Raw genomic sequence first — 24,025 nt, forward strand, 5'->3', positions numbered from 1 at the left:
TATACATGTTTAGTACAGGCGGCGTGGCCGAGTGGTTAGGGCGCCGGAATTGAAATCCGGAGGTCGCGGGTTCAAGTCCCGCTCTGACCATTAAGTTGTTTCTCGGTAGACCCTGATTCAACTTCTCGGTCATGCTTGTAAATAGCCAACTGGTCTGCCTCCCACCAGTTGGGTTTTTTAAGCCTATTATGTTTAGTTGATATATTTGTTTCTTTCAGTTTAAGTGGCATGTTTGTGAACTAACTAGGTGTAGCTAAGCGCATTGACCATTATAAACAAAAAAACTACATGTAGCTGAAATGTAATGCATAAAAATGGTCCCGCTACGGAATTTTATAAACCCCGTATTCCTTTAGGGATGTAATGTTCAAGTTGTGCTTTTTTCATAATTTCAAAGTGTTATCTGAGCAACACGTCAACCAAAAGAAACGCGGCTAAATTGCAACGTCAGCCTAGGGGTAGACTACCGAGCAGAAAGGTTAAGATAAAAAATATAAGATTGTCAGATAATTGAGAAATGTTATAAAAGCATTAAGAGAAGTGCTTGTTTAACAATTACGTTATCTCGAGCTTATGAAAAGAAGAGGTTTAGCAACTTTGTTAGCGTTTTGTAAAGGAAAGACCTTGTATTAATTAAACTCTATCTTATTGTTTGTTTTAGAGATGCTCATTTTGTTATTGGTGAAGAAGACGAGAAGAAGACTGAAGAAGATGACAAAATAATCTCCGATCCAAAGTACGTTGCATTTATTCAATTCTATTACGTAGCGAACAATAAAACTACATACCCACATATTGAACAATTATCAGACGGTAGTCCGCAATATTGATCAATATTGTCGTAATATTCAACATACTGTCAACGAAATGCCTTTTAACAGCTAAGGAAACTGGGGTTATGCACCGCGCGCTTTGTAAGACATTGGAGGACTCCTGCCAAGTTATGTGCGGAAGACAGATAACAAGGACTTCGTAACAATATATGGGCATCTTGACAACTAATAGTCCAAGATATTTGTTCTTTAGGAAATAGTTTAACAAGGTTATTTTAAGTCTCTCTAATTCTCTTCACGGCGCAGAAGGCGAAGCACAGATCAGAGTCTGCTTTACGGTCAACAAATGTTTTGGCTGTAAGTCTTTTATCAGACATTTCAGTGTGAAGTATTATTGATATATTTTTGCTGTCCATTTATTTTGACGACCTTGTAGGCCACATAGAAGAGTCTCACAAAGAACCATCAATACTACTCTCTGAAATGTGTCTTCATTCCACATTCAATTCCTTTTTTACTTACACATCTGTTGTTGTTTTTCTGTTCCAGGCATTTTAAGCCTCGACCTCGCAGATTGTTGTCTTCTGATGGAAAAAGCTTGTTAAATCTTTGGTTCATTCCTCACTACACCGAGGTAAGATTCAAGACATTAGTAACTTGCTTTCCAATTTAGCCACGCTTTTAGAGTTAGTCGAAGCCTAAAGACTCGTGTTAAACGCAGATAAGCGTTCGCTTATGCCAAAGTCTCCTTTAGCTTAAAGTCTACGTAAGCGATTGTTGAAGTTCTCCTTTGTAATGGTTTCAGTTGGTTTTGTTTTTAATTTCAGATTCTAAAAATGTTTCCCAAAATGAAAGGAGCCCAAAGAAACGCTGCTCTCAAAGTTATGCTGGTGAGACATCCCTGACGTTAAAAAATAGTTTTTTTTACATTTTCCCCTTGGTTTTATAAAGTTGTAATTCTTATGACGAGTAATTTTATTTGTTTCTACAGCAACTTATTTCGTCACTTCACGACATCTGTCAGTATCTGTGTGCGCATGCTCGACTTGGTAGCTCTCATGCCCGATTGGGATCGCAGAAGCTTGAGTTTTCAGGGGTAACCGCTGACTGGGGAGGCACTGAGGGCATTGGTAAGTGTTAAAAAGCTAAAAGTTGTTAAAGTATGGAAGAGATGATAGTATGTTTTTAGCCTTGTAGAGTTAGAACAAACTTAGATGTCTTACGCTGTCATACGGCAGAGTTGACCTGTTGCCAAAAACACACATTACACTCAATTAGTTGGAGCGCCGCGCGAAAAATGGCAAACGAAAAATTTATTTCGCTCAGCCGTTTTTTCGCCCTGTGCCCCAACTAACTGAACGCCTGGTGAAGGCTATTACTAGCATTGCTCTCAATGGGAATTCACTAATACGCTGGTTCGCTTTAAAGGTGCTGAGTTACGAGAGATTCAGAAACAGATCAACCATCTAGAAAAACCACATGACCCTCAAGAGGTAAGCAATTGCGTTTGTGAAAGAACGGAGCAGAAGATGCCTGATGGCGTACGGTCAACGTTCTTTTAGAACATTTGAGGGTTATAATAATGACAAAAAATAGAATAAGAATAAAAACAAAATCGAGACTGTTTTGATTTACTGTTGACGACGTTCGCGTGGAAACTGGCTGACCTAATGTCTTTTTATTCAAACTCCTTTTCTCAGTCCCCTTATGTCGTGATTATGGTTTTCCTTGTTACACTTCCTTAGAGACTAAAGCACATAGGCATCCCCCACTTACTTGTAATACGTGGGGAATGTTAAAAATGACCGTTAAAATGTCCAAAAAGGTCACCCAATAGATACGTTAGGACGAAGCTAATTATTTTTCCTATGCTTCGTTGTTTGTTCTTTTCATTGAAATTGTTAGATTAATGAAGGTTACAGGTCAGCTCGCATAAGAGAGATGTCTTGTCTCCATGTCGTCACACTGAAATAAATATTAAAGCAATTGTTTCAGGCTGCTTTCCTCTTAGATACTTTTGTCAACGTAGTATAGACGGATAAAATTAGCCTCCTTAATTTGTCTCTTCTCTTTGATACTTTTTAGCGATAAATATCGACTACTGAGTTCCCGTTTTCTCGCTCTAGGTTGCAGACTTTCTGGCCAAGCGCCGAGATAATATGTTCCTGGAGTTTGATATTTCCATCAGCCACTCGGTTAGAGACACGTTCCTGTCGACTGGAAACGAGGCTGCCTACAGGGTAAGAACACCGTTAGAACATTTATATGAATGGGTACATGCGAGTAGGAACTGCAACCAATAAGAGAATCAATAAACTATCGTAGCAAATGGGAAATTACGATACTTATATGACCATTCTGATTACTTCACAGTGTATGTGCGTTTAGGGCAGTTTTCACTTGGCTTTCGAAAGAAATTGGCATATGTTTTGGTTTTGCATTTTTATGCTGAGCGATTGGTTTAAAAATTCGCCCCACTTTGTCATCCAATCAGAAGTAAACCCAAAACCACTCGTGACTCGCTCGTACACGTTTTCCCGCGCACTGCCTCAGCTGCGTGTACTTGCTTCGAGTTTTGATTGGTTCACTGACCTCACTGGATTGTCTGTGTGCTAATTGTGATTGACCAGAATGATAACTTTGGTTCTGGTTTAGTGACACTCGATTGAAAACTGCTGTATGACTCGGGTATTTGTCAGACTACATCACATTTTGAATCAAACCTTTTTGTCCCAACAGAGCATTACAGAAAACATGCAGTTTGCTCTTCAGAACCTGAGCAACCTTCCAAGGTGGGCTATTCAAGGTCTACTATTTACTTAAAGCTCAATTCCATAATTGAAATGCCTGACGCGAGAAATGGATTGGGCGTAAATTTATTTGACTTCAACATTACCTTTGGTTTGACTGTAGTTCGGAGGTTTTTCCTTAATTTGTGTATTTGTTTGTTTGTTTGTTTGTTTGTTTTTTGTTTGATTTATTGATTGATTTTGTCTCTTCATAGACCGTCTATATACAGTGCTCAGATTTCATTGCCGGAGCCTCTAGAAGGAAAAGAACTACTCGCACGAAGCCTGTATCCATGGAGATCGTTTCTACAACGGTGAGAAATAATAACAACAATGCTTACAAGTGGATATATGGAACACCATATATTTGAACTGCGGAGAAAGATATGAAGACATAATTGATCATCACAGTTATACACACAACTTAAGCAATTGTGAAATTAAAGCCTGAATAAAAAATCAGGCCTGGAACGGGATTCGAACCCATGACCTCTGCGATACTGGTGCAGTGCTCTACCAACTGAGCTATCAAGCCAACTGGGAGCTGGTCACGTTGTCAGTTAATTTTTTTTTTTTTTTTTTTTTTTAAGCCTTTAATTTCACAACTGCTTAAGTTGTGTCAGTAACTGCGATGATCAATCATATCTTCATAGCAACAACCCTTGTTTTTATATTTAAACATTCACCAGATTTAAATACAGAAACCATAACAAGAAATTAACAGTATGTCAAATTTAGTTACCATTCCAACAAGGCGATACCTTCAGAAGATGAAACATTTCCAGTCATTTATATTGTCGAGCAAACGTTTCTTTTCTCTTTTCCAATAGCAGAAACCTCGTTCAATATTTAACGTATTTCTCTTATATTTGCAACACTTACCATATAACACAAGCGCTATCAGTGTTTTGCATCTGCCAGGTTTGAAACTACATATTTTTCATGTACTTACACCAATGACACGAACTAAAAAGATCATTGTATAGGGAAACTCCGCCGGCAACTTCGCACTGAAATAAATTTTATTTTCAGAAGTACACTCTAATTTTATAAAAATAATGGTTTTCGACCAAGACTGCATATATTTTGTTTTTTGTTTTTTTGTTTTTTTGTTTTTTTGTTTTTTTCTCTTTTTTTTGTCGAGTTTAGGCTGAAACTATTCCTGTGAATATTCTAATTTGGAACCAATTTGGTTAGTTTTGCCGTGTAGAGAAAGGAAGAATTTTATACGGTTTACAATAAGTTTTTTAAAAAATTTTCACCACACAAAAGACTGCTCTTTTCAAATTCTCAGCCTCTGGTTTATTCTTAAAATATTCTTAAAATTTCGCAAATTTCAGCCACGATTCTCTTATAAACCGTATCCTTATAGATAAGGATGTAAGCTCAAGTAGCTTCATTGAGGACAGTATTGACTTGTTATTCCAGGTACGGGCCATTTCCGATGATGTATTGGTCTTGGGACCTTATCGGAGAAAACATGCAGCTTTGTTTAGCTGGCTTGCGTGACGTCGACAGGTTAGCATAATCATGTCCTGTGCTCAGTTGAAATAAGCTCTTAAATTTCCTTCTTAGCCTAGTAAGGAAATAAAGAAGGACGCGAGGGAAAGGAAAATTCTTTTGAGTTCGGTAGAATAAGATCCCAGTTGCTTCACTAACTGTGGTACGTCTAGCCAGCTGTAGAATTACGTTCAGTAATAGGACACAAGTAATTGTAAAGCAATTCTTGTTAGGTGTAGTGAGCGAACATTACGTCTTGGCTTGTGGCCGATGACGTGTCTTTTGCTGTTCCTGCAGCTTGATGAAATTGTTTTTTTCGCAATATACTCGGGGTATCTAAGAGTCAACCTGGTAGACATAAACAATCGTGTAAACTGCTTGGTACGCCTAGGTTTACCTTACAACGCTTCTTCCAGAATAAAACAAGAGCTGTTTTTTTTGTTTTTGTTTTGTTTGTTGTGTTTTTATGACTGAACTGTGTGAATAAAGCAGGTTACTCCTAAGTAGCCCCTGTAGTTCCTAAGCATGATCTAACCTCGACATTCTCATTACAATATTGATGCATTTTCAAGAAGGCAGGTGATAAGAATAAAAATATCATCAACTAGAGGATAGTGTCTGAGGCTCCATCATTCTCAGATTTTAACGTTAAATCCAATGTTTGGTTTCCCTGTGACACAGGCATGTCGTCAATGGTGAAATCCTCGGCGTCTCGTTGCTTCTTGAAGACGTCCTTCAGAATGGCCTCCCAGAATTCTTTTCCCAACAGCCAGATGACTCGGCTCTCTCAGCTTCCACTGGACAGCGTTCCCGACCGAGCACGAGTACTTCCCGAAGACCTCCGAGCCGTCACAGCGACAAACGCGACAGCAATGGAGATAACGGTGCCGAGATCGCTGTTCCCGTGGAGACTGGGCCCTACGGAGATATTCCCAAGGGGTCGGTATCGTTCAGTACCAATCCCCAAGCGGCCGTCAAGCTGATCAATTTGTTTTTGCTTGTTTGCTCGCGACTGGAACTTCTGAAAGTTGACTGGGGCTGTAGAAAACTAGGCGTTAACGAGATATCAACGGCTAAACTTTACAGAACTATGTGGTAAGTCTTTATTACATCGCGTTGGCAGTGTATTTGCAATTCAAGTTCGTCTCGATATTATTCTTTTTTATTATTTTTTCATCCAGTATCATTTAATATCTAGGTGTATATTAATTAATAATTTTAGATAGTGCAGGTCCACATCAGGACTTAAAGTCTTGCCAGTTCCCCAACCTGCTTTACCAAATAAATTATGTATGTATGTATGTATGTGTATGTCTGTATCATACAGCTTCCATGTTGTGCTCTGCCTTTTCCAATTTGAAGGGTTTTCAAGCGATGCACGGCAATCTGTTTGAGAAGATTCTGCTTTGCATAGTTAATGCCTGTTCTAATGGCCACTGTAAAGTTCATTGGTGATTTTGGTCTTCTTTTGCGGAGACACTTTCGCGGATGACTCCAATTTTAAAACTCTGGCCGAAAAAAAAAATGACTCCTGCTTGGCGGTATAATAAATGACTTGCTAACATCAAAATATTAAATATTATTCCTCACATTTTAGCAAAGTTTACAAGATCGAAATTCTGCAACCAGTTTATCAACAAGTCGCTGTTAAAATGGGTCAGGTATGGTACTTTTGAGTTGTGCTTTCAGTGGAGATTATACTGTTTGTTTTACGAGAGAAACAAACGTAGATGCTAGATTCCTCATAACATAACATAAACTTTATTAAAGTGTTCAAAGAATGACAGCAACATTTATCATCTATTGCAATTTGAAGTACAAACACTTCCACTCCTTTTACTTGTTTGGTTGTTTGTTTGGTTTATTCCTATTTGAGACAAATTATTGGATTAGTAGTTTCTCCACCCCTCCCCCAACAGGGCCAAGAGTATGCAGCCCTTGGTGCGCTTGTAAACGACGATGAACCTCTGTCCTCTCCCCCTGGATCGACCGAAATGGAACTGAAAGTCAAACAGGTTTGTCCGAGTACTGTTACGTCTGTTACTTGTTGAGAACAGGTTGAAAACGATTCTTGCGATCTGGTCAGGAGTGGTACAAAGGTTCCGATACTTTCCCGCCTTAACAGTACGTCACGTAACTTAGCAACCACGCTGACAGCAATTGTGGGCTCAATCCTCGGAAGAGATTGTACTGAAAACGTCATCTTTGAAACATACGGGTTTTTGAAGTTGGCTAATATCTTCTCTATTACGAGGAAATCTTGCAAACAGAAAGATTTACTTGTTAATAGTTTGACGCTATAATTACGCTCTAAAAAAAAATTCCCACTACCCTTGCAGCTTATTCGACTGTTAGAGAACTTAGAGTGCACCATGATCTATGACGTCATCAGAAGGATATCCCGTGAGCACACACTGGTGGTGTCTGAGAGAGGAAGAGATGACGCAACTCTGCCAACAGACTTGTGGAAAAAACCGGTCAGTAAATAACCTTCCGTATTACCTTCTCTTTTTGCTCTTGCACTGAGTGTTTTCCTCAAGGGTTTTCTGATTTCGTCAACTAGGAAAGTTACAATGTACATGGTAAAACCAATCAGTGAATAGCGAGCGTTTATGTCATTTACTACTTCATGTTATCAGGTCATGAAGGAGAACTGCACTATAGCCAAACCTCATCTGGTGGAGAATTTTGTCCAAGATCTGATGGCAGAGCACACAGAAAAAGACGACAGAGTAACATTTACAAAGGTACGCAATCTAAATTCTCAGACTCAACGTAGAATATAACGTGCTGTTTTGTTAAAGGAACTACGTCACGGTTTGTGCATCTTGAACATTTTAGCCTAAATTTTTCAAGTTCGTCGTTTGTAATCCGTGTCAATCTTCTCCAACCTGAACCATCCTTGTTTCTTTATGGTTTATTGTTAGCTCTTTGGTGTTTTTCTATTTTAATGAACTATTACTTTAAGGTTTCTTTCAATTTAAAGGTAATTTGAACGTGACCAAAAGCTCAAAATGCCGTGACTGAGCTCTTTTAACTTGAATACTTAAGAACGCATTGGTTCCACGCATTTATGTGAATGACCTGACCTTGTTTTTTTCAATACAAACATCGATTCTTTTTTTCTCGTTAGCCTGTTTTGTTTATTATTATTTCAATGTTTCGATTGTTTTCAGGATCATTTGGATAAATGCCTCGTTAAACTAGCTTCTGAAACAATGCTGAGGGAAAGAAATTGTTTCGAAAGGTATTGTACTATGATAGGCTATTAAATTATGTTTGGCTATGAAGTTGCGTCAGCGTAGTACATAGGTGTCTATAATCTTTTGATGAGCGCGTACGGCCTGGGACCAGAGCGAGAAAACTTGATGGGAGCCATTCAGCGACGTCACGTTACGAGAACGCATTGGGACTGCGCTAGCTTTGCGTGTAATAACGATGTGATTGTTTCGTTTTGTGTCATTTATAGGTTTTATCTGTTATGATAGCATCGGTACAGGACTGGTTCATGCGATGCCATTGTTAATCTCAGATCTAGACAGGAAGAGAAGAGGAGACGAGTTTGAACCGTGCCAGACAGAGCTAGTAAGAGTAGATTAGGCAATTTAGTCAAGAATAGTGATCCTGCAATAGAGAGGCCTTATGCGCCTCTTGGCGCGAAGAAGTTAGGTGAAGGTGAAGTGATCAGTCAGTCAGTAAGCTTGATTATAGAGTTGATTAAGCTATCACAATACTCAGATCGAACAAGTGCGTGTCATAGTCGGCAGACAAGACTAACATGATTAGTGCGGCCAAGATAAGAGTAGAATACAGGAAAAATTGGAATGCTCGATTGATATCAACAATGGATACTGAGTCCAGGTTAACGTAGTCTTAAGACTGTTCTGGATAGTAGTAAAGAGGAGATATTTTTGCAGGCCATTGAAAAGGTTGAAAGTGGGAATATTTTCTCATGTTATGCCAAGAATTGTGCGAAAAAGTTCCACCAAAATATACAAATTCGATTTTTATCAAGAATTTTACTTTTTGCCGCTGACGAAAGTTGATGCTTTTGAGTACGTTGTTACTGCATAAATATGTTAAGATTCATCCGTTGATACGTGCCTAATATCTATATGTTTTCCATTCTAGTTATGCCATGTACTACGAGAACTTGTTACGTCATCAACACCAGTTGTTATACATCAAGGAACAGGTAAGACAACCCTGAGTTGCGTTCAGACAACTTCAATCTACCTTTGCTACCGATAAAATTTCCCTATACATTGTAACATTGCCCCTTAAATCTCTATCGAATTCGTTTTGCCCTCGGCAAATGCATCGGAAGGCGAGAAACATAATAGATACACAGAGGTGATAAGTTTTAAGCTTGTGCGTTGTGGCAGCGAATAACTCGACGACTACTAATTTGATTATGTACAGACAACTAAGTAACTGAACAACTGTACAAGTGAAAAAAATAATAGATAAGGGCGCCTTACAATTATGAACGGACTTGGAGTCAATTTTCATTTTTTGTAACTTTGTGTAGGAGATCAAACAGCATAAAGATACAATAGAAGCTAACAGCTCGGCAACCATCGTTGACGTCCACTGTCAGTTAGCGGATCGAAGTCACGAACAACTCCTTGGTGAGTATTCTTCGGATATTCTTCGGATAGTCTCGGCTGACATTGCCGGATGCAGTTCGGATTCGCGCCGTTTTTACAATGAAATTTCATCTATAATTTTGCGCACATAAAAGTGGTTCGTTCACACCAAAGAGGACATCTGGAGATCCTCAAACTTAAGAACATTTCTTGGGCCCCGTCCACATTACGCCGGTGAAATTTAAAGACGGCGTTTTCACCAAGACAGTGCATCAAATGTTTTCCGTCCACACTACGCCGGAGAAATTTGAAAACGCAACAATCGCCGGTCTTATTGGATTTGTGTTTGAGGGAAATTGAGGCAGGGAAATCACAAGATTATTATCGCGAGGTTAACATTTTTGTAAAACTCCTTTTTCAAAATGTTTTCCATCCGCATGTAAACGCAAAACCGGCGTTTTCAAATTCCTTTCTCTTGTCTGAAGTTCGAGCTGAACATTTTAATCCCAGAAACAGCGAAGGACGAGACAGAAATTTTTTATTAATATTGTTTTTTTGAAGCGTGAGAAAAACGTTTGTGATTTTTTTTTTTTTTTTTTTTTTTCAGAAATCACTGCTCTTCGAGCTAAGATTGCCGAGATGCGGGAATCTCTCATGAATCAAGTAAGTAATATCTAGACACTTTCTCTCTTGTAGACATACTCGACATAGCTCGTGGCTTTCTCTTCCCTTATCCTGTCTTTTTTTTCACAATATTAACATTGCACTCTTTTTTCCCATTTCTAATTGGTGTTAGGAAAAGGAACTTCGAGAACGAATAAAGAGTGACTTTGCCTTCTTAGTGCAAGAATTATTCTCCAACTGTTTTTCAATGAAGAATCGCTTTGAAGAATTCAGGTAATTTTTTATCTTTTAGCAGGATTGTAAGGAAGCGCGGTAACCTCGCGGTTCGTGCGCGCGTCTCCGGAACGAGCGATCCGAGTTCGAGCCCTGGCCGGGGACATTTTTTTGTGTTCTTGGGCAAGACACTTTACCGTCACAGTGCCTCTCTCCACCCAGGTGTATAAATGGGTACCAGCAGACTTAACGCTGGGGGTAACCCTGCAACGGACTAGCATACCATCCAGGGGGGAGTAGAAATACTGCTAGTCGCTTCATGCTACAGAAACCGGGATAGGCTCCGGCCTGATGGGCCACTCGGCTCGTATGCAGACTTTACCTTACCTAGCAGGATTGTTCCAAATAAATTGTTTAAAATGTTTTGACCGTACGGGTGGAAGCGGGTTGGAAAGTGAGTGTGTCTGCTTGCATGTAGAGTCCTCTCACCAAGGATGGCTTTGAATGAAGAATCATGACATTTCCATTAGGGACAGTTTTTCGCCGTGCAATCAGGCCCTCGTTATTCTCATCGTTCCTTTGCAAAGCTATCAAAGGAGAACTATTTTACAGTCACAGAAAGATGACATCAATTCAATCAACCTCTGTCTTGTTTGCCCACCGACTTTCCTACACGACCGTGCGCCCTCATCTAATGTAAACAGGGTTCGCACGAAACTTGAATCTCCTTGAAATTTGAAAGCCAAATTAAAGGCCTCGAAAGTTCGTGAGGATCCTGGAAAATCCTCTAAATTTGTTGTTTGACTGTTTCCACATATTGAGCCTCTAGTGTCACATTCTAATGGTATTATTTTTAGTCCAAGGAGTCCTTGAAAAACTGGAATTTCGTCGCAACATTTCAACGCAACATATTGCAACATTGTTGGGCGCAGGCCACTGTTGCGACGTGCGGCGACATTCTGGGTATTTTCAAACTTGAGCCAACAACACTCAACATGTCGCAACTCGTCGCAACATGGTGTCCAAATGCACGCAATATGTTGCGCCCAACAATGTTGCGATCCTTTGGCCGGGGCTTCACCAAACGATCGCAGCATTTCAACGCAACATATTGCAACATTGTTGGACGCAACATGTTGCGCGCGTTTGGCCACCCTGTTGCGGTGTGTTGCGACATTTTGGGTGTTGTTGGTTCAAATTTGAAACTTGTCAAATTTTTCATGCAACATTTGTTGATGTTGCATGATGTTGTAGTCGTTTGGCCAGGTTCGTGCAACAATGTTATACCCGGGCATGCGCACTAGTTCGATTTTCAATACCCAATATGTCGCAACACGTCGCAACAGGGAGGCCAAACGCGCGCAACATGTTGCGCCCAACAATGCTGCGATATGTTGTGCTGAAATGTTGCGATCGTTTGGCCGAAGCTTGCAAATGTTGGGCCAACAATGTTGCGATATGTTGCGTTGATGTGTTGCGATCGTTTGACCGGGGCTTCACGTTTCTCATTTTGTGTTTTTCACCAAGGTTGTTCTTACACGATGACGTACACGAGGGATTGAGTGACGTGCGGCGTAAAGCTGTGGAGGACATGAAAAAACTCAGAGAGAAATCTGGAACACTGAAAGGTTTTTTACTACATATATTCCTTTAAAACTTGTTGCTATCGGCGTTAAATAAAATGATTGCCACGCTTGTGGTGGTTTCTGTTCGTAAGCAGCCACGCTAAATTGTTCATAATTTCATGGCTAAACATCCTCTTTATATAAATTCGTTTTCCTCTTTTCCACTTACAGAGGAGAGCGAAGCTGCCTCAAAACAAGTCTTGGCCAAATCTGAACAGATCCGAAAATTTCAAGAGGAAAATAAATATCTTGGACAGTTGGTGAGTTTGGTCAGGTTCAAAAATGCTTTCAGTTTCTTTTCTTTCAACGCTCTTCATGAAATTCGAAGAGAACAAGGTAATTAAGTCTCTACGGGGTAACGGTTGTCCTTTGAGTCAAACGTAATTATTTCAATTTGACGTTTGTTTTGTTTTTGTTTTTGTTATGGTTTCTTTAATATTTTCAAACACGGTATCCATGTACTTAATCGAGTTTCCTATCACCTTCATTGTTTTCTTTTTCATTCCTTTCATAAATATTTCCAGTTTCTCAAGATCAAGACAATGAATAACTGGAAGCGGACCCGTCTGTTTATCCGGTATCACGATTCGGTAAGTGGTTGTTTGGCTTACATCTAAGAAAACTGCTGTTCACGTTTTCTTTGGTATTTGCTGTTATCCACCAGAGGGCATCCGCAGTTATTTCAAGTTTTCACAGAGATTCATGATTAAATGAACTTAATAAGCCCGATCTTTGCTATTCGAATTTTTCGTTTCCTTTGTGATAATCGTGATTCTCATGTGTAAATATGAGCTGAAATTATTTTTCAAGGTGGAGGGTTTGCGAGATGAGGCTGATAAAGCCAAAAGAGAGTGCTTGGAGGTAAAGAAAATTGCAGAAGAAAAAGAAGTTCTTTTTAAGCAGGAGCAAGCCGCCCTTAGAAAGGTAAGTTAACACATTGTGCTCAGCTTGAGCAATCGTTGTGTTTACTGTCGTGACTCAGTACATCGCTCCAGAGTAACGGTTTGTCTCCATTGTGTATCACGATCATATTGTAGATGGTCTCAATCTAATGTATGGTGACGCAACGCAGTGCCTAGCGCGACCATATGCATTTCTGTGATTATCACAAGGCATGGCTGACTAGGGTCCTTTTAGGCCCATAACTAGAACGAATGCTAGACTTCTGTACCGTGTTTTTGAACCCGTGTGCTAGTCGATCCCGTGTGTAAGTCAACCCCTTTCTTTCGAGGCCAGAAACTCTTTTTTTTTTTTCATTTCTCGGTAAGAATTTTCTTGTATTTTTTAGAATTTTCTTTCAGGTACCAGTACTATATGAAAAAAGCACACAAGTTTCAAAGTGAAGTTTATCATTACGCGCACGCAGGCATTTTAGCAAGTTTTAGCAACACGTGTACGCGGGCATAATTTGAAATATTTTAAGTTACGTATCGGTGCAAGGCCCTCCCGAGATATTTCAAACAATTATTGTTTTGTTTTTAAAGTTGTTCTTGTTGGAGAATATTTAGCAGGGGCCTGTTCACTGATCCAGGTTTTTTCTCGACTTTGTGACGGTCTCCAGATCAATGTATTCTGTATATGCTAGAGAATCACTTATTTTTGGTCAGTAGCCACACCCATCTGTCATACTCGACCCATGCCTCCAACGGTCACGCTGTAAACAAACATGGCGGCTCATTTCTCACACGCGTCTGTCGTTGCAAAGATTTCATGGGAATACCTTCTTGTTTTGGCGTGATTACTCGTTATACTACCTAAGATTTGTGGGAGGCGCGGTGGCTTCATGGTTAGTGCGCTCGTCTCCGGATCGAGCGGTCCGGGTTCGAGCCCTGGCCGGGGACATTGTGTTGTGTTCTTGGGCAAGACACTTTACTCTCACAGTGCCTCTCTCCACCCAGGTGTATAAATGTGTACCGGCGAACTTAATGCTGGGGGTAGCCCTGCGATGGACTAGCATCCCATCCAGGGGGGAGTAGAAATACTCCTAGTCGCTTAATGCTACAGAAACCGGGATAAGCTCCGGCCTGATGGGCCACTTGGCTCGCTCGCAGACTTTACCTTTACCTTTACCTACCTAAGATTTATTGCTTAGGTTGAAACACAACCTTTGTCTTTTTGAAGTATAAGTGGAACACCGGGAAAGGTAAAGCATTGAACATCGTGAATGCATATTTACACAGCTAATTTAGGCTTTACACTACAAGTTCATAACGAATTAAGCACTTGGTTAGCGAACGGAAACAGGGATTTCACATCATTCAGAGATGTTTAAAGATTGTGTCCTTTCTAGAATTTTAGCTTGGGTACTAATATTGTTCGGCAGGTTTTGAGTGACATTGAACTTTTGTAAATCGAGTGAACGGTATAATTATACGATCTTTCCTGATTGTTTGTATGACTGTGAAGTCAAAGCTGCTGAATGAAGAAATAAAATTAAACATTCTTATTCATACGTTAGTCAAAGTGGTTATTAATAATTAACTTATGCTTAGCGACTAAATTTTGAGAACTTGCGACTAACTTTTCTTAACTGGTCGCAAAAATGCGACTTAGCTTTTTTTTTAATTTCGAGCCCTGGTATCAGATACCGTTTTATTGTAAACATTCATTTTTGTTCATTTCCAGGCCCTTTCCGAGGTGGAGCGAGAGTGCCAGAAACTGCGCAAGAAACTACAGTATGAGGTAAGAATCACAGTAGCTTTGTGCTAGCGGAAAAAAAAAGATACCACTCTCGGAGTCAGTCGTGCTCGTGCCTGTCATGAGGGATGCTACTACACTGAAAAACGTTTGCGCAAGCAAGGTCTTTCAAGCTTCCAGATTTGAACTTTGGCTCTAGATTCCAGAGCAAAACGTTTGGGATTCTGGAGCCATATTAATATATATCACCCTTCAGGTCTGCGGTGCTCCAAGTGCTCGCATCTTTGGTAATGAGGGCATCCATAAAATGATTTCCCCGTCCCCCCCCCCCCCCTACAATAACTCTTACAACTGTTGCCGACAAATGATTAAATAGAAGAGTTCTCGGCAAATGAGCGCAACAAGTTTTTAAACCACTTCCAATGCCAAAACGCAACCAATGTTGCTGGTATGTGTATGTGTGTTGGGTTGTTGAGTTATTATATATTAGAAGAAAAATACTTGTTACTTTGTGGGAAGCGCATCGGTTCTATACATTGAGTCTGCTACATTCTTGTTTGTAGCAAAAGACCAAACTACAGAAAATGCACGCTCAAATGCAGGAAGCTCACAGCATGAGACAACTAGAGCTGGCGAAATCTACAAACATCGATAAACTGGTGAGTGGATTTGACTGTGTCACTGTTTTGTCTTCACTTTTTGCTCTTTTTGTAAGGTTTCGGTACCTCTCAGTGTTTGATATGTAGTATTATACCATTCACGAGGAGTTGGCACTTGAGTTGAATAACTTTCTTTTCTTGTTTTAGATCGCTGATCTGGAGGAGAAAGAATTGCAACTCCGTCTTCTTACCCGTAAGCGAAATATTAAAAACCCTGATCTGTTGTTGTTCGGTTGTTGCTGTTCAGTGGTGGTGGTTATTGTTGTTGTTGTTGTTGTTGTTGTTGTTGTTGTTGCTGCTGCTGCTGCTGCTGCTGTTGTTGTTGTTGTTGTTGTTGTTGTTGTTGTTGTTGTTGTTGTTGTTGGCGGGGACGGCGGGGGTGGCTGGCGTTTCATTGATTATTGTATTGAAGTTCTTGTCTTTATACAGAAAACCTGGACAGAGATCAGCGAAGAAACCTTTTCGCGCAAGAGCAGTCTAAGAAGGTACACTGAATTTATCATCCAGCTTGTTGACGAGTGAATGATTGTTCCTTCTACAAAGGTTTTTCCGACATCCGATCAAAGTAAGATACCTGATGATACCTGCGCCAATGCAAAGCTAATTGCCGTGTCAATACAATGTAGCAAGGCTCAGAAATTGTACGCATACGTTACTTGTAATCGATGGCTACTGTCGCAACTTAAAGTAGAAAGGTGCTGAACTCGGAAGTCATGATTGGCTCGTTGTTTCTCTCTTTGAGTGATTGCTTAATCACGTTGCAATTTTTCACGTGTTTTACTTTTATTGATGTTCGTTAGTTTGAGCAAATCAAAGGTGGCACCAAGACTTCTGTTAGTCAAGACTTCTGTTAGTCCTTTATAGCTAATTGTGGTTTTTGATTCTCTAGGCTCTGAAACAAATGATGCTGCAACTGGATCACGAACGACACTTGAAACTCGATGCTTTTGAACGCGTAGAGGATCTGCAAAGACAGGTTTAAAACTCTTTTTCTTAACGTGCAAGTTCTTCCTACTGGTCTTGAGAAGTTTCTTAGTGTTAGCACATTTACACAGAGAATTTTCCATTATTTATGAAATTCTCCTCGTTCAGCCATCCAGTCCACGTTGTTTATTGTTTCTTCTTATGACTGGTATAAGGCATGACTTTGTATCCATTCTTTGTTTTGATTGGTTCTTTAATTTCGTTTCTTTAGATTTATGAATACGAGCATCATCTGACCAGCGGTTTGTCGAGACCAGGTTCTGGTGCCGGTAGGTTTCCGCAACATAACGCAAGAAGATATCGTTTACTAATTTAAAGAGGACTGCAATGTTTAGAATCCTCGTCTTCAGCTTTTATTATTTTATTTTTTAATTAGAATATTGATTAATTGTCTTGCGGACAGGTGGTAAGAATAACCACAATCGTCAACTATGTACGTGTACAGCCGGGGGGAGGGTACTCCCAGAAAAATTGGGTGGGGGTGTGCGGCACGCTTCCTAAAACCCTTACCCTATTTATGACCAAAATCTGCGAAATTCCCTACCCTATTTTTGACCTGACCAAAAATTCGAAACCCTATTTATGACCTAACCCCTAAACCAAAATCCTGTTTCAGACCTGGGTTATAATTAGTTCCCTAGTTCAGACCAATGTTAAATTACCGTAAACATAATTTGTGACGGGCTTTTGTTGATTTTCTTTTCAATAATGATGAAAAAGTGGCTTCTTCATAAAAACATACCCATATCAAGGCTACAGTGCAAAAACCATACGCTATTTATGACCAGAATGACCAAAATCAACTAAAAACGATACCCTATTTATGACCAAAACGGCTGAAAAACCATACCCTTTAGGGCCGCACATACCTATATAGCCCATATAAGGGAGTACCCCCTCCCCCCCCCCCGGGTGTACAGTCTTGATTTACCACCAGATTCTCATAACAAATATAAGCAGAAATGTATCAATCTGTAAGGATAATTTATATTTTGAGCTTGGCATTCATTGCTCTTAGGTTCCAGATCTCCATCTCGGACAGACAAGCGTCCCCTGTCCTCGTACAGGACGGTACCGGACACGTATGCCGCGTCCCCATTGTTTGTTCCATCCGGGGCAGCCCGCCTAGCTAAGCCTGTCAATGTGGTTCAACCGATTGGAGGTGGGGGCGGTTTTTGGCCACCCCCTGTTGTATTTCCGCAAAGACAAGCTACCACACCAGACCCTGGTAAGTCAGAGATTTGTCTCGACTTTAGAATGAACTTTCACTTTCACACAAACGAAAAAATCGCTCATTTTTCAATAACGTGAAGTCTGCCGTAGATGCTGTTCAAATTGATAATTTATCGTCATTAAATATTTTATTAGAACAAAATGAATATCAAATATTATATTAAAGATTATAGTAGAACAATCGTGCTTGATTTCATGTGTTAGTCGCTTGACCGAGCGCGAGCATTTTTGTCACGGAAACTTGGACTCCGAAGCAAGATATGTGCTTTGTTTATGGACAAGACACCGTATTTTCAGTGCCTCCATCTCCACACTTCTGTACAAAAGGTACCGGTGAAATGTTGGAGCAGCCTGAGATATGTTAGGTAGTTGGTCGTCTCTCCCCAGGACCAGAAATGGACTAAATGTTAGTTATTAATCTAGGGTGGACTAGGGACAACTAAATTACTTTTGGTAGTGTGCATTGAACAAATATCGTCACGGATTTAATCTATAACCTCAGATTTCTGCTCTTTTGAATATTTCAGTGAGTGGTTCGTATTCACCGCCTCCCAAAATCCAACGTCCAAAAACGGTAAGTACTTTTCCCTTTTGAATTCTTCTCTGATCAGACTAGTTTATTTAAAAACATCTTTTCTGTCCGAAGCTTGACTGGCAGGAAAGATATGTATATTGGCTTGCGTACTAGCTAAAAAAAACCTGTCATTTTGTCATTTATGAAAAGATTTACCATATTTACACTTCAAGCACACTTTGAGGCGACCTTGGTAGTTTTAAAATTTCGTTTTTTTTTCCAATTCTTGCAGCATACGGGTCGTTTGAGAGGGAAAATATCCGACACTCTCTTGGGAGACCTGGAGCCAGATGAAGCTACAGAATCACGACTTCCACCAAGAGTTTAAAGCAGTAGTCGCACGTAATCAAGTCGTTCAAATGTGGAAAAACGATATGTTTTGCCTTCACTACACAACCGAAAGACACTCAAAGCTGGGGAGTGGGCGCTAACCAGAATCCTTCGCTCTGCTCACTTGCACCCAGATCTCTGCACCGTGTCGGAAAAATATTAATTTATGTTAATTCGATCAACACAAATTACATATTGGCTGATACGAAAAGACCTATCGGACTTCTTAGAAGCCTAGGTCTTGTATGTGATTCAAATTTACTACAAGGTGCCATTTAATGAAAACTGGACTAACGGACTGGCTGAGGATTGATTCAGCCCGCGTTTCCTGTTTCTTGGTCAGTGAGAGCCTGGGAATGCGCAGTGATGGGAAGTCGAGAACAGCTGTGATCTGGAAGGTCTGCCAATTGGCCTGCACAAAGTCACGAGATTTTGCCAGTTGAAAAGCACGTAGCCCTTCATGTTTGATGAGCTATTGATAGAAGACAGTTGAATGATTTCAACCTAAATTTTACCCGAGTATTGACTTGCATGGTGTTACTCCCTGAAAAATTGGGTGGGGGTGTGTGGCCCGCTTCTCAAACCCCTTACCCTATTTATGACCAAAATCTGCTATTTTCCCTATCCTATTTAAGACCTGACCCTTTAATCAATTCCTTGTTTCAGACCTGCCTTATAATTAGGTACCTAGTTCAGAACGATGTTAAAGGCATTGTGAATGGGTTTTGTCGATGGTCTTATCGATGGTGATGAAAAAGTAGCTTCTTCTGAGAAACATACCCAATTCAAGACTAGAGTGCAAAAACCATACCCTATTTATGACCAAAAAGGCCAAAATCGATATCCTATTTATGACCAAAACGAGGAAAGCTTGGCGAGAGCGGTGCTCGTTACACCGACAGAGGCCCGAGTATATTTTTAGTATTAGATCATACACACTGAAAAAAAGAAACTGTTCGTCAATAATTTCTTCAGTTCCAAATAACTATGATTTGTGTGCCTCTTGTATATAGAAATTTGTGTACAGACACAAGGCTTTGCACTCTTTTGTACTTTATAAAATGTTGTTGCACTAAAGTGTTTTTACTGTTCACTTAAATGAAACTCTACCGTAAGATGACCTTTTAGCCGAGCGAACTGTTAGGCAGAATCTTATTTGTAGTGGGGACTAGGGCTAGGGGAAGGATGAGGTACGGAAGAAGTAAGAAGTTCTTTTCAATGTGCATTGTCTGCTAAGTACTTCTCGTGTAAAAACAAATGGGCAGGATTTACAGCAACTGTCAAATTTCACGTACCTTCGACTCATTGGCTAAGTTTTGTCGTAAAAAAAGAGTACAGACAAAAAAACTTTTGGTCATATACTAAATTTCTTATGTGAAGACTGTCAAGCTCACTGCTCCGAATGAAATTACACACAACTCTTGATTACATGCGCCTTTAAACGGCGATAGGAAAAATGGGTCAAACTTGAAAAAAAAAGGGTCACACTTGGAAAAATAGGTAACACTTGAAAAAAGGATCACCCTTGGGAAAATGGGACACGGTTGAAAAAGAGGGTCACTTGTAAAAATGGGTCACATTCGGGAAAATGGGTCATTATTTTAAAAAAAGTGGTCACACTTGCAAAAAAGGGTCACACTTAGAAAAATGGATCACGCTTGGAAAAAAAGGTCACTCTTCGAAAAACGAATCACACTTAGAAAAAAAAGAGTCGCACTTAGGAAAATGAGTCACACTTGGAAAAGTGGGTCACACTTGAATAAGCAGGTCACACGTACTTAAGAAAAAGGTGACTCTTAAAAAACGGGTCACATATAAATACAGTTTCACACGAGGAAAGATGGGTCACACTTGCGAAAACAAATTACACTTAGAAAAATGAGTCACACTTGGAAAATTGGGTCACCCTTGGAAAAATGGGTCGCACTTTTGAAAATGAGTCACTAATTTAAAACAGGCACGCAAGGCGTGCAAGAGTTATTATTATTATTATTTTTTTTTTTTTTTTTGTGAAGTGTCGGAGATAGGAGCATTCATGGAGCTGTTTACAGTAATGATTTGTTTTTTTGGTTGCGATGTACAGCAAGAAAGAAACTGGAAATTTGATGTACGTGCGATGTTATATCGGTCATGGTAAGATAGCTAAATAGTAAGCCATAAAAATGTTTGACTGAACAAACTACAGTAATCTGACACGTCTCCAGATTGATGTAGATACCATCTTATTTTCTAACAGGCAATTTGATTTGTTCTTTGATACAACCCACACTGTGATTGGTGTGACACGCGCAGATGCATAACTCCCTCACTCACTCAAAAATACTCAAGTTGAATAAGAGACCTTTTCGCATTTTATACGAGTCGTAAGTTTACCCTTTTTACACAACACAACACTATCAAATAAAATATTAAACTGCTACTGAAGAGACGTAAAATCCAGAAATGAAAGCTTATTTTTTGTTTAATATCCTGGGAACAATAGTCGATAACTTGTCAGCTCTCTAATTGAATTTACTCCCATATGAAAAACAAAAGTGTTAAGTTACCACTTGTAACTAAAGATAGCAAACATCTCCTGGGAACAAGTGGTGACGATTCGTCAGCTCTAATTGAATTTACTCCCTTGTGAAAACAAGAGTGTCAAATTACCCTTTGTAACTAAAAAATAAAAATAGCTCGTTATATTTGCATACAACAAGAACAAAACAATCGTTATCTGCACTTACTATTGTAAACGTTAGAACTGTTTCAAATCTAAATAATCTTGTCTCCTCTAAGACATGTCCTAAGAACTAGAAGCGACGATTCGTGACTTTTAATTGAATTTACTCCTTGTGAAAAACAAAAGTATCAAGTTACCTGTGTAACTAAAAATGAAAATATCTCGTTTCATTTGCATACTACCGTGAACTCACGAACTGTTTCAAACCTCAAGGCTCATCTCGTTCATAACTAAAATCCTCAGCCTAACCCACAGAAAATGTCGAAGTAAGCCCAATATATGAATACTTCCTCTTTTATGAAAGAATAAATATGGCCGTTCTAAACTCTATCGGGATCGTATCTTCTCACATACCATTCACCTTTCCAACAAGAAATTCGATTGGCTGTTTATAGTAGATCCAATCTGATTGGAGTGACATACATACATCACTCACTCACTCACTCACTCACTCACTCACTCACTCACTCACTCACTCACTCACTCACTCACTCACTCACTCACTCATCCATTGACCCATCCATAACAAACATGCCCGACGCGCCGACTAAGAGGTATTCTTTTTTTTACAAAAGAATAACTCAAAAATGAGTAGCGTAGCCAATCAGAGAACGGCATTCGTGATAGAACGCTAGTAGATTTATACTAAAATAATGTATAGCTCTTTTGCCAGTTCATATTTGTTTTAAATAAACTTACCTTCAAATATGGGCTTTAATTTAATTTAATCTAGAAAGATTGTTTTGTTCCAGCCAAGCCGAAACAATCTCGATCGGCTTTCCTGCAAAAAATCTCTTTATGTCCAACAAGCGGTGCTTTACAATTGTGTTTTATAAACCAAGTGCAAGAAGCAATTTTTTGATTTTTTGATTTTCCCGCCCCTCTACCCCCAGGATAAGACCGCCTTAAACAATCCCCCACCCCCGTGCACGAAGGGCTGGACTTGTCCCGGGAGTTGCCCGGGGGAATGATAATAGGTAGAATTGAACGACGCATAAATTACAACTCAGTAAATAGTAACAGGTATAAAAGTGAGTGGAGTCCAGAAAAAGCATAGCTTGTATTATGAAATATGGACCCCACGCTTGCTCCTGGAAGGTGAGCTCTCTTGCACCATCAGACTGGGGTTTTTTAATTTTTTAAATCTTCTTTTATCCCTTACCCATCCCCGGGTCCAGTACAAATATCTTCTCTCAATCATCGCCCTTGAGCGTAGCGAGAGGCTGATCTTTGATCAGCGACGAAGTCGCGAACCCAAGCGAAACTAACAAAATGGAAATATTATTGGAGAGGACTTTTGGAAAGTCTAGTAGTTTTCTAGAACATGAAAATTTCCAAGAACAGCTATGGGCCATGACCTGAGACGTAAACGGTTAATTATGTATTTACGAAACGCTAATTAGTAATAAAGGATAAACTAAGCGTGTACTTCAAGAGACAGTTTAAACATCAAAATAGATTGTTGTTTTAGAAGTATGAATATACAGTGGAACTCCGTTAATACAGTCACCAACAAGCCATGAAAATATAGCCGTTTTAACAGGGTGGCGGTATTATTAAACGGCCAGGTAGTGTCAAATTTTTGATTGGTCTAAAGAGAGTGACATCTTAACAGATATATCACTATTGCACATCTAAACAACTGTTCTTTAACAAGCTCCCAAAATGCAGGTATAATTAAAAAGAAAGATTGAAGGTTTAATCAGTTCGCGCAATATTAACCATTGAAATACGAACATAACTGGTTTGAGTGGCCGTATTAGTTTCCACTCTAAGTATTCCAGACTGCTCGCAATGAACGCGTGTATGTATTGCGTACCTATTTTTCATTCACGAGCTGGAGTAGCGGGAAAATTTGCATTTTGTCAACACCACTTGTGGAACAGCTTCTGCGTCGGGTCGCCTGGTCGCTGACATGGGAGAGCGCTTCGAACTGCCGAATACGGAACTGGAAATTTGCACTAACATGCGAGGTACATGATGGTTAGAAACAGAATTTCCTCGCAACTTAAGTCAAATGTGGTCAACAAGATGGATTTAAGTTGAGAATTTAAGCACGCCAAGAAAATTGAATCAGCCATGCTGATGTCCGTGGTTCGCTTCTTTACAAGGTAATGGACTGCAAAAGTTATATCTGTTTTATTTTGACGGTTGTGTATAGTTCTTTGTGAGTTTAAGAAACGTTTAGGACTCTCAAACATATATAAGATGCAGATGGCAATGCTGAATTTATAACAACATTTGAGCAGCCATGTTGGACTAATCGCCTTGTGAAGATCTGTGAATATTTATGAACTGGGCGTTTTTGAATCAGCAAGCTCTTAAATTTAAGCTTCAGTTTAAGCTGAAATCACTGATTACAGTTGCTGAGAACGAAATAATTTTGAGTCATGCTTTTATCCTTCCATAACTGCAGAAATTCTTGCTTGCTCATTGGCTATTTTCATTGTCAATAAGCGGACAGACACATGAATTTTTAATTTATTGTAAAAAACAAATTGACGTCAGATTTTCATGCATCTGGTCTGTTATTATTATTATTATTATTATTATTATTATTATTATTATTATTATTATTGTTATCATTATTGTTATTGTTATAGTTCTTCTTCTTCTTCTTCTTCTTATTATTATTATTATTATTATTATTATTATTATTATTATTATTGACAATGAATTTCATCATAACATTGTCAAAGTAGATCCACAGCTACTTTGGCAATGTCATGACAAAATTCATGACAGATGCATGAAAAACTGAATTCAATTTGTT

At 39.4% G+C, this 24,025-nt stretch overlaps 1 protein-coding gene across 1 annotated transcript in view; it reads left to right on the top strand.

Annotated features, from left to right (window-relative positions):
* Nucleotides 1–20,210, top strand: part of LOC145495336 (uncharacterized) — a 49,292-nt gene extending 29,082 nt beyond the window's left edge. The window contains exons 35-66 of the mRNA XM_081474928.1: nt 662–736; nt 1,323–1,407; nt 1,601–1,663; nt 1,765–1,903; nt 2,202–2,266; nt 2,900–3,013; nt 3,513–3,565; nt 3,778–3,876; nt 4,991–5,080; nt 5,744–6,157; nt 6,660–6,723; nt 6,982–7,077; nt 7,402–7,539; nt 7,702–7,809; nt 8,239–8,309; nt 9,194–9,257; nt 9,594–9,693; nt 10,259–10,314; nt 10,448–10,548; nt 12,016–12,116; nt 12,285–12,373; nt 12,638–12,703; nt 12,924–13,037; nt 14,739–14,795; nt 15,314–15,409; nt 15,557–15,602; nt 15,839–15,894; nt 16,299–16,385; nt 16,605–16,662; nt 17,412–17,621; nt 18,154–18,200; nt 18,433–20,210. Coding sequence (XP_081331054.1) covers nt 662–736; nt 1,323–1,407; nt 1,601–1,663; nt 1,765–1,903; nt 2,202–2,266; nt 2,900–3,013; nt 3,513–3,565; nt 3,778–3,876; nt 4,991–5,080; nt 5,744–6,157; nt 6,660–6,723; nt 6,982–7,077; nt 7,402–7,539; nt 7,702–7,809; nt 8,239–8,309; nt 9,194–9,257; nt 9,594–9,693; nt 10,259–10,314; nt 10,448–10,548; nt 12,016–12,116; nt 12,285–12,373; nt 12,638–12,703; nt 12,924–13,037; nt 14,739–14,795; nt 15,314–15,409; nt 15,557–15,602; nt 15,839–15,894; nt 16,299–16,385; nt 16,605–16,662; nt 17,412–17,621; nt 18,154–18,200; nt 18,433–18,528 — 3,118 coding nt within the window. The 3' untranslated portion in view covers nt 18,529–20,210. The remainder of the gene's footprint in view (nt 1–661; nt 737–1,322; nt 1,408–1,600; nt 1,664–1,764; nt 1,904–2,201; nt 2,267–2,899; nt 3,014–3,512; nt 3,566–3,777; nt 3,877–4,990; nt 5,081–5,743; nt 6,158–6,659; nt 6,724–6,981; nt 7,078–7,401; nt 7,540–7,701; nt 7,810–8,238; nt 8,310–9,193; nt 9,258–9,593; nt 9,694–10,258; nt 10,315–10,447; nt 10,549–12,015; nt 12,117–12,284; nt 12,374–12,637; nt 12,704–12,923; nt 13,038–14,738; nt 14,796–15,313; nt 15,410–15,556; nt 15,603–15,838; nt 15,895–16,298; nt 16,386–16,604; nt 16,663–17,411; nt 17,622–18,153; nt 18,201–18,432) is intronic.
* The last annotated feature ends 3,815 nt before the right edge of the window (nt 20,211–24,025 follow it).

The sequence above is a fragment of the Orbicella franksi genome, chromosome 8, assembly GCF_964199315.1.
Source record: "Orbicella franksi chromosome 8, jaOrbFran1.1, whole genome shotgun sequence".
Lineage (NCBI taxonomy): Eukaryota > Metazoa > Cnidaria > Anthozoa > Scleractinia > Merulinidae > Orbicella > Orbicella franksi.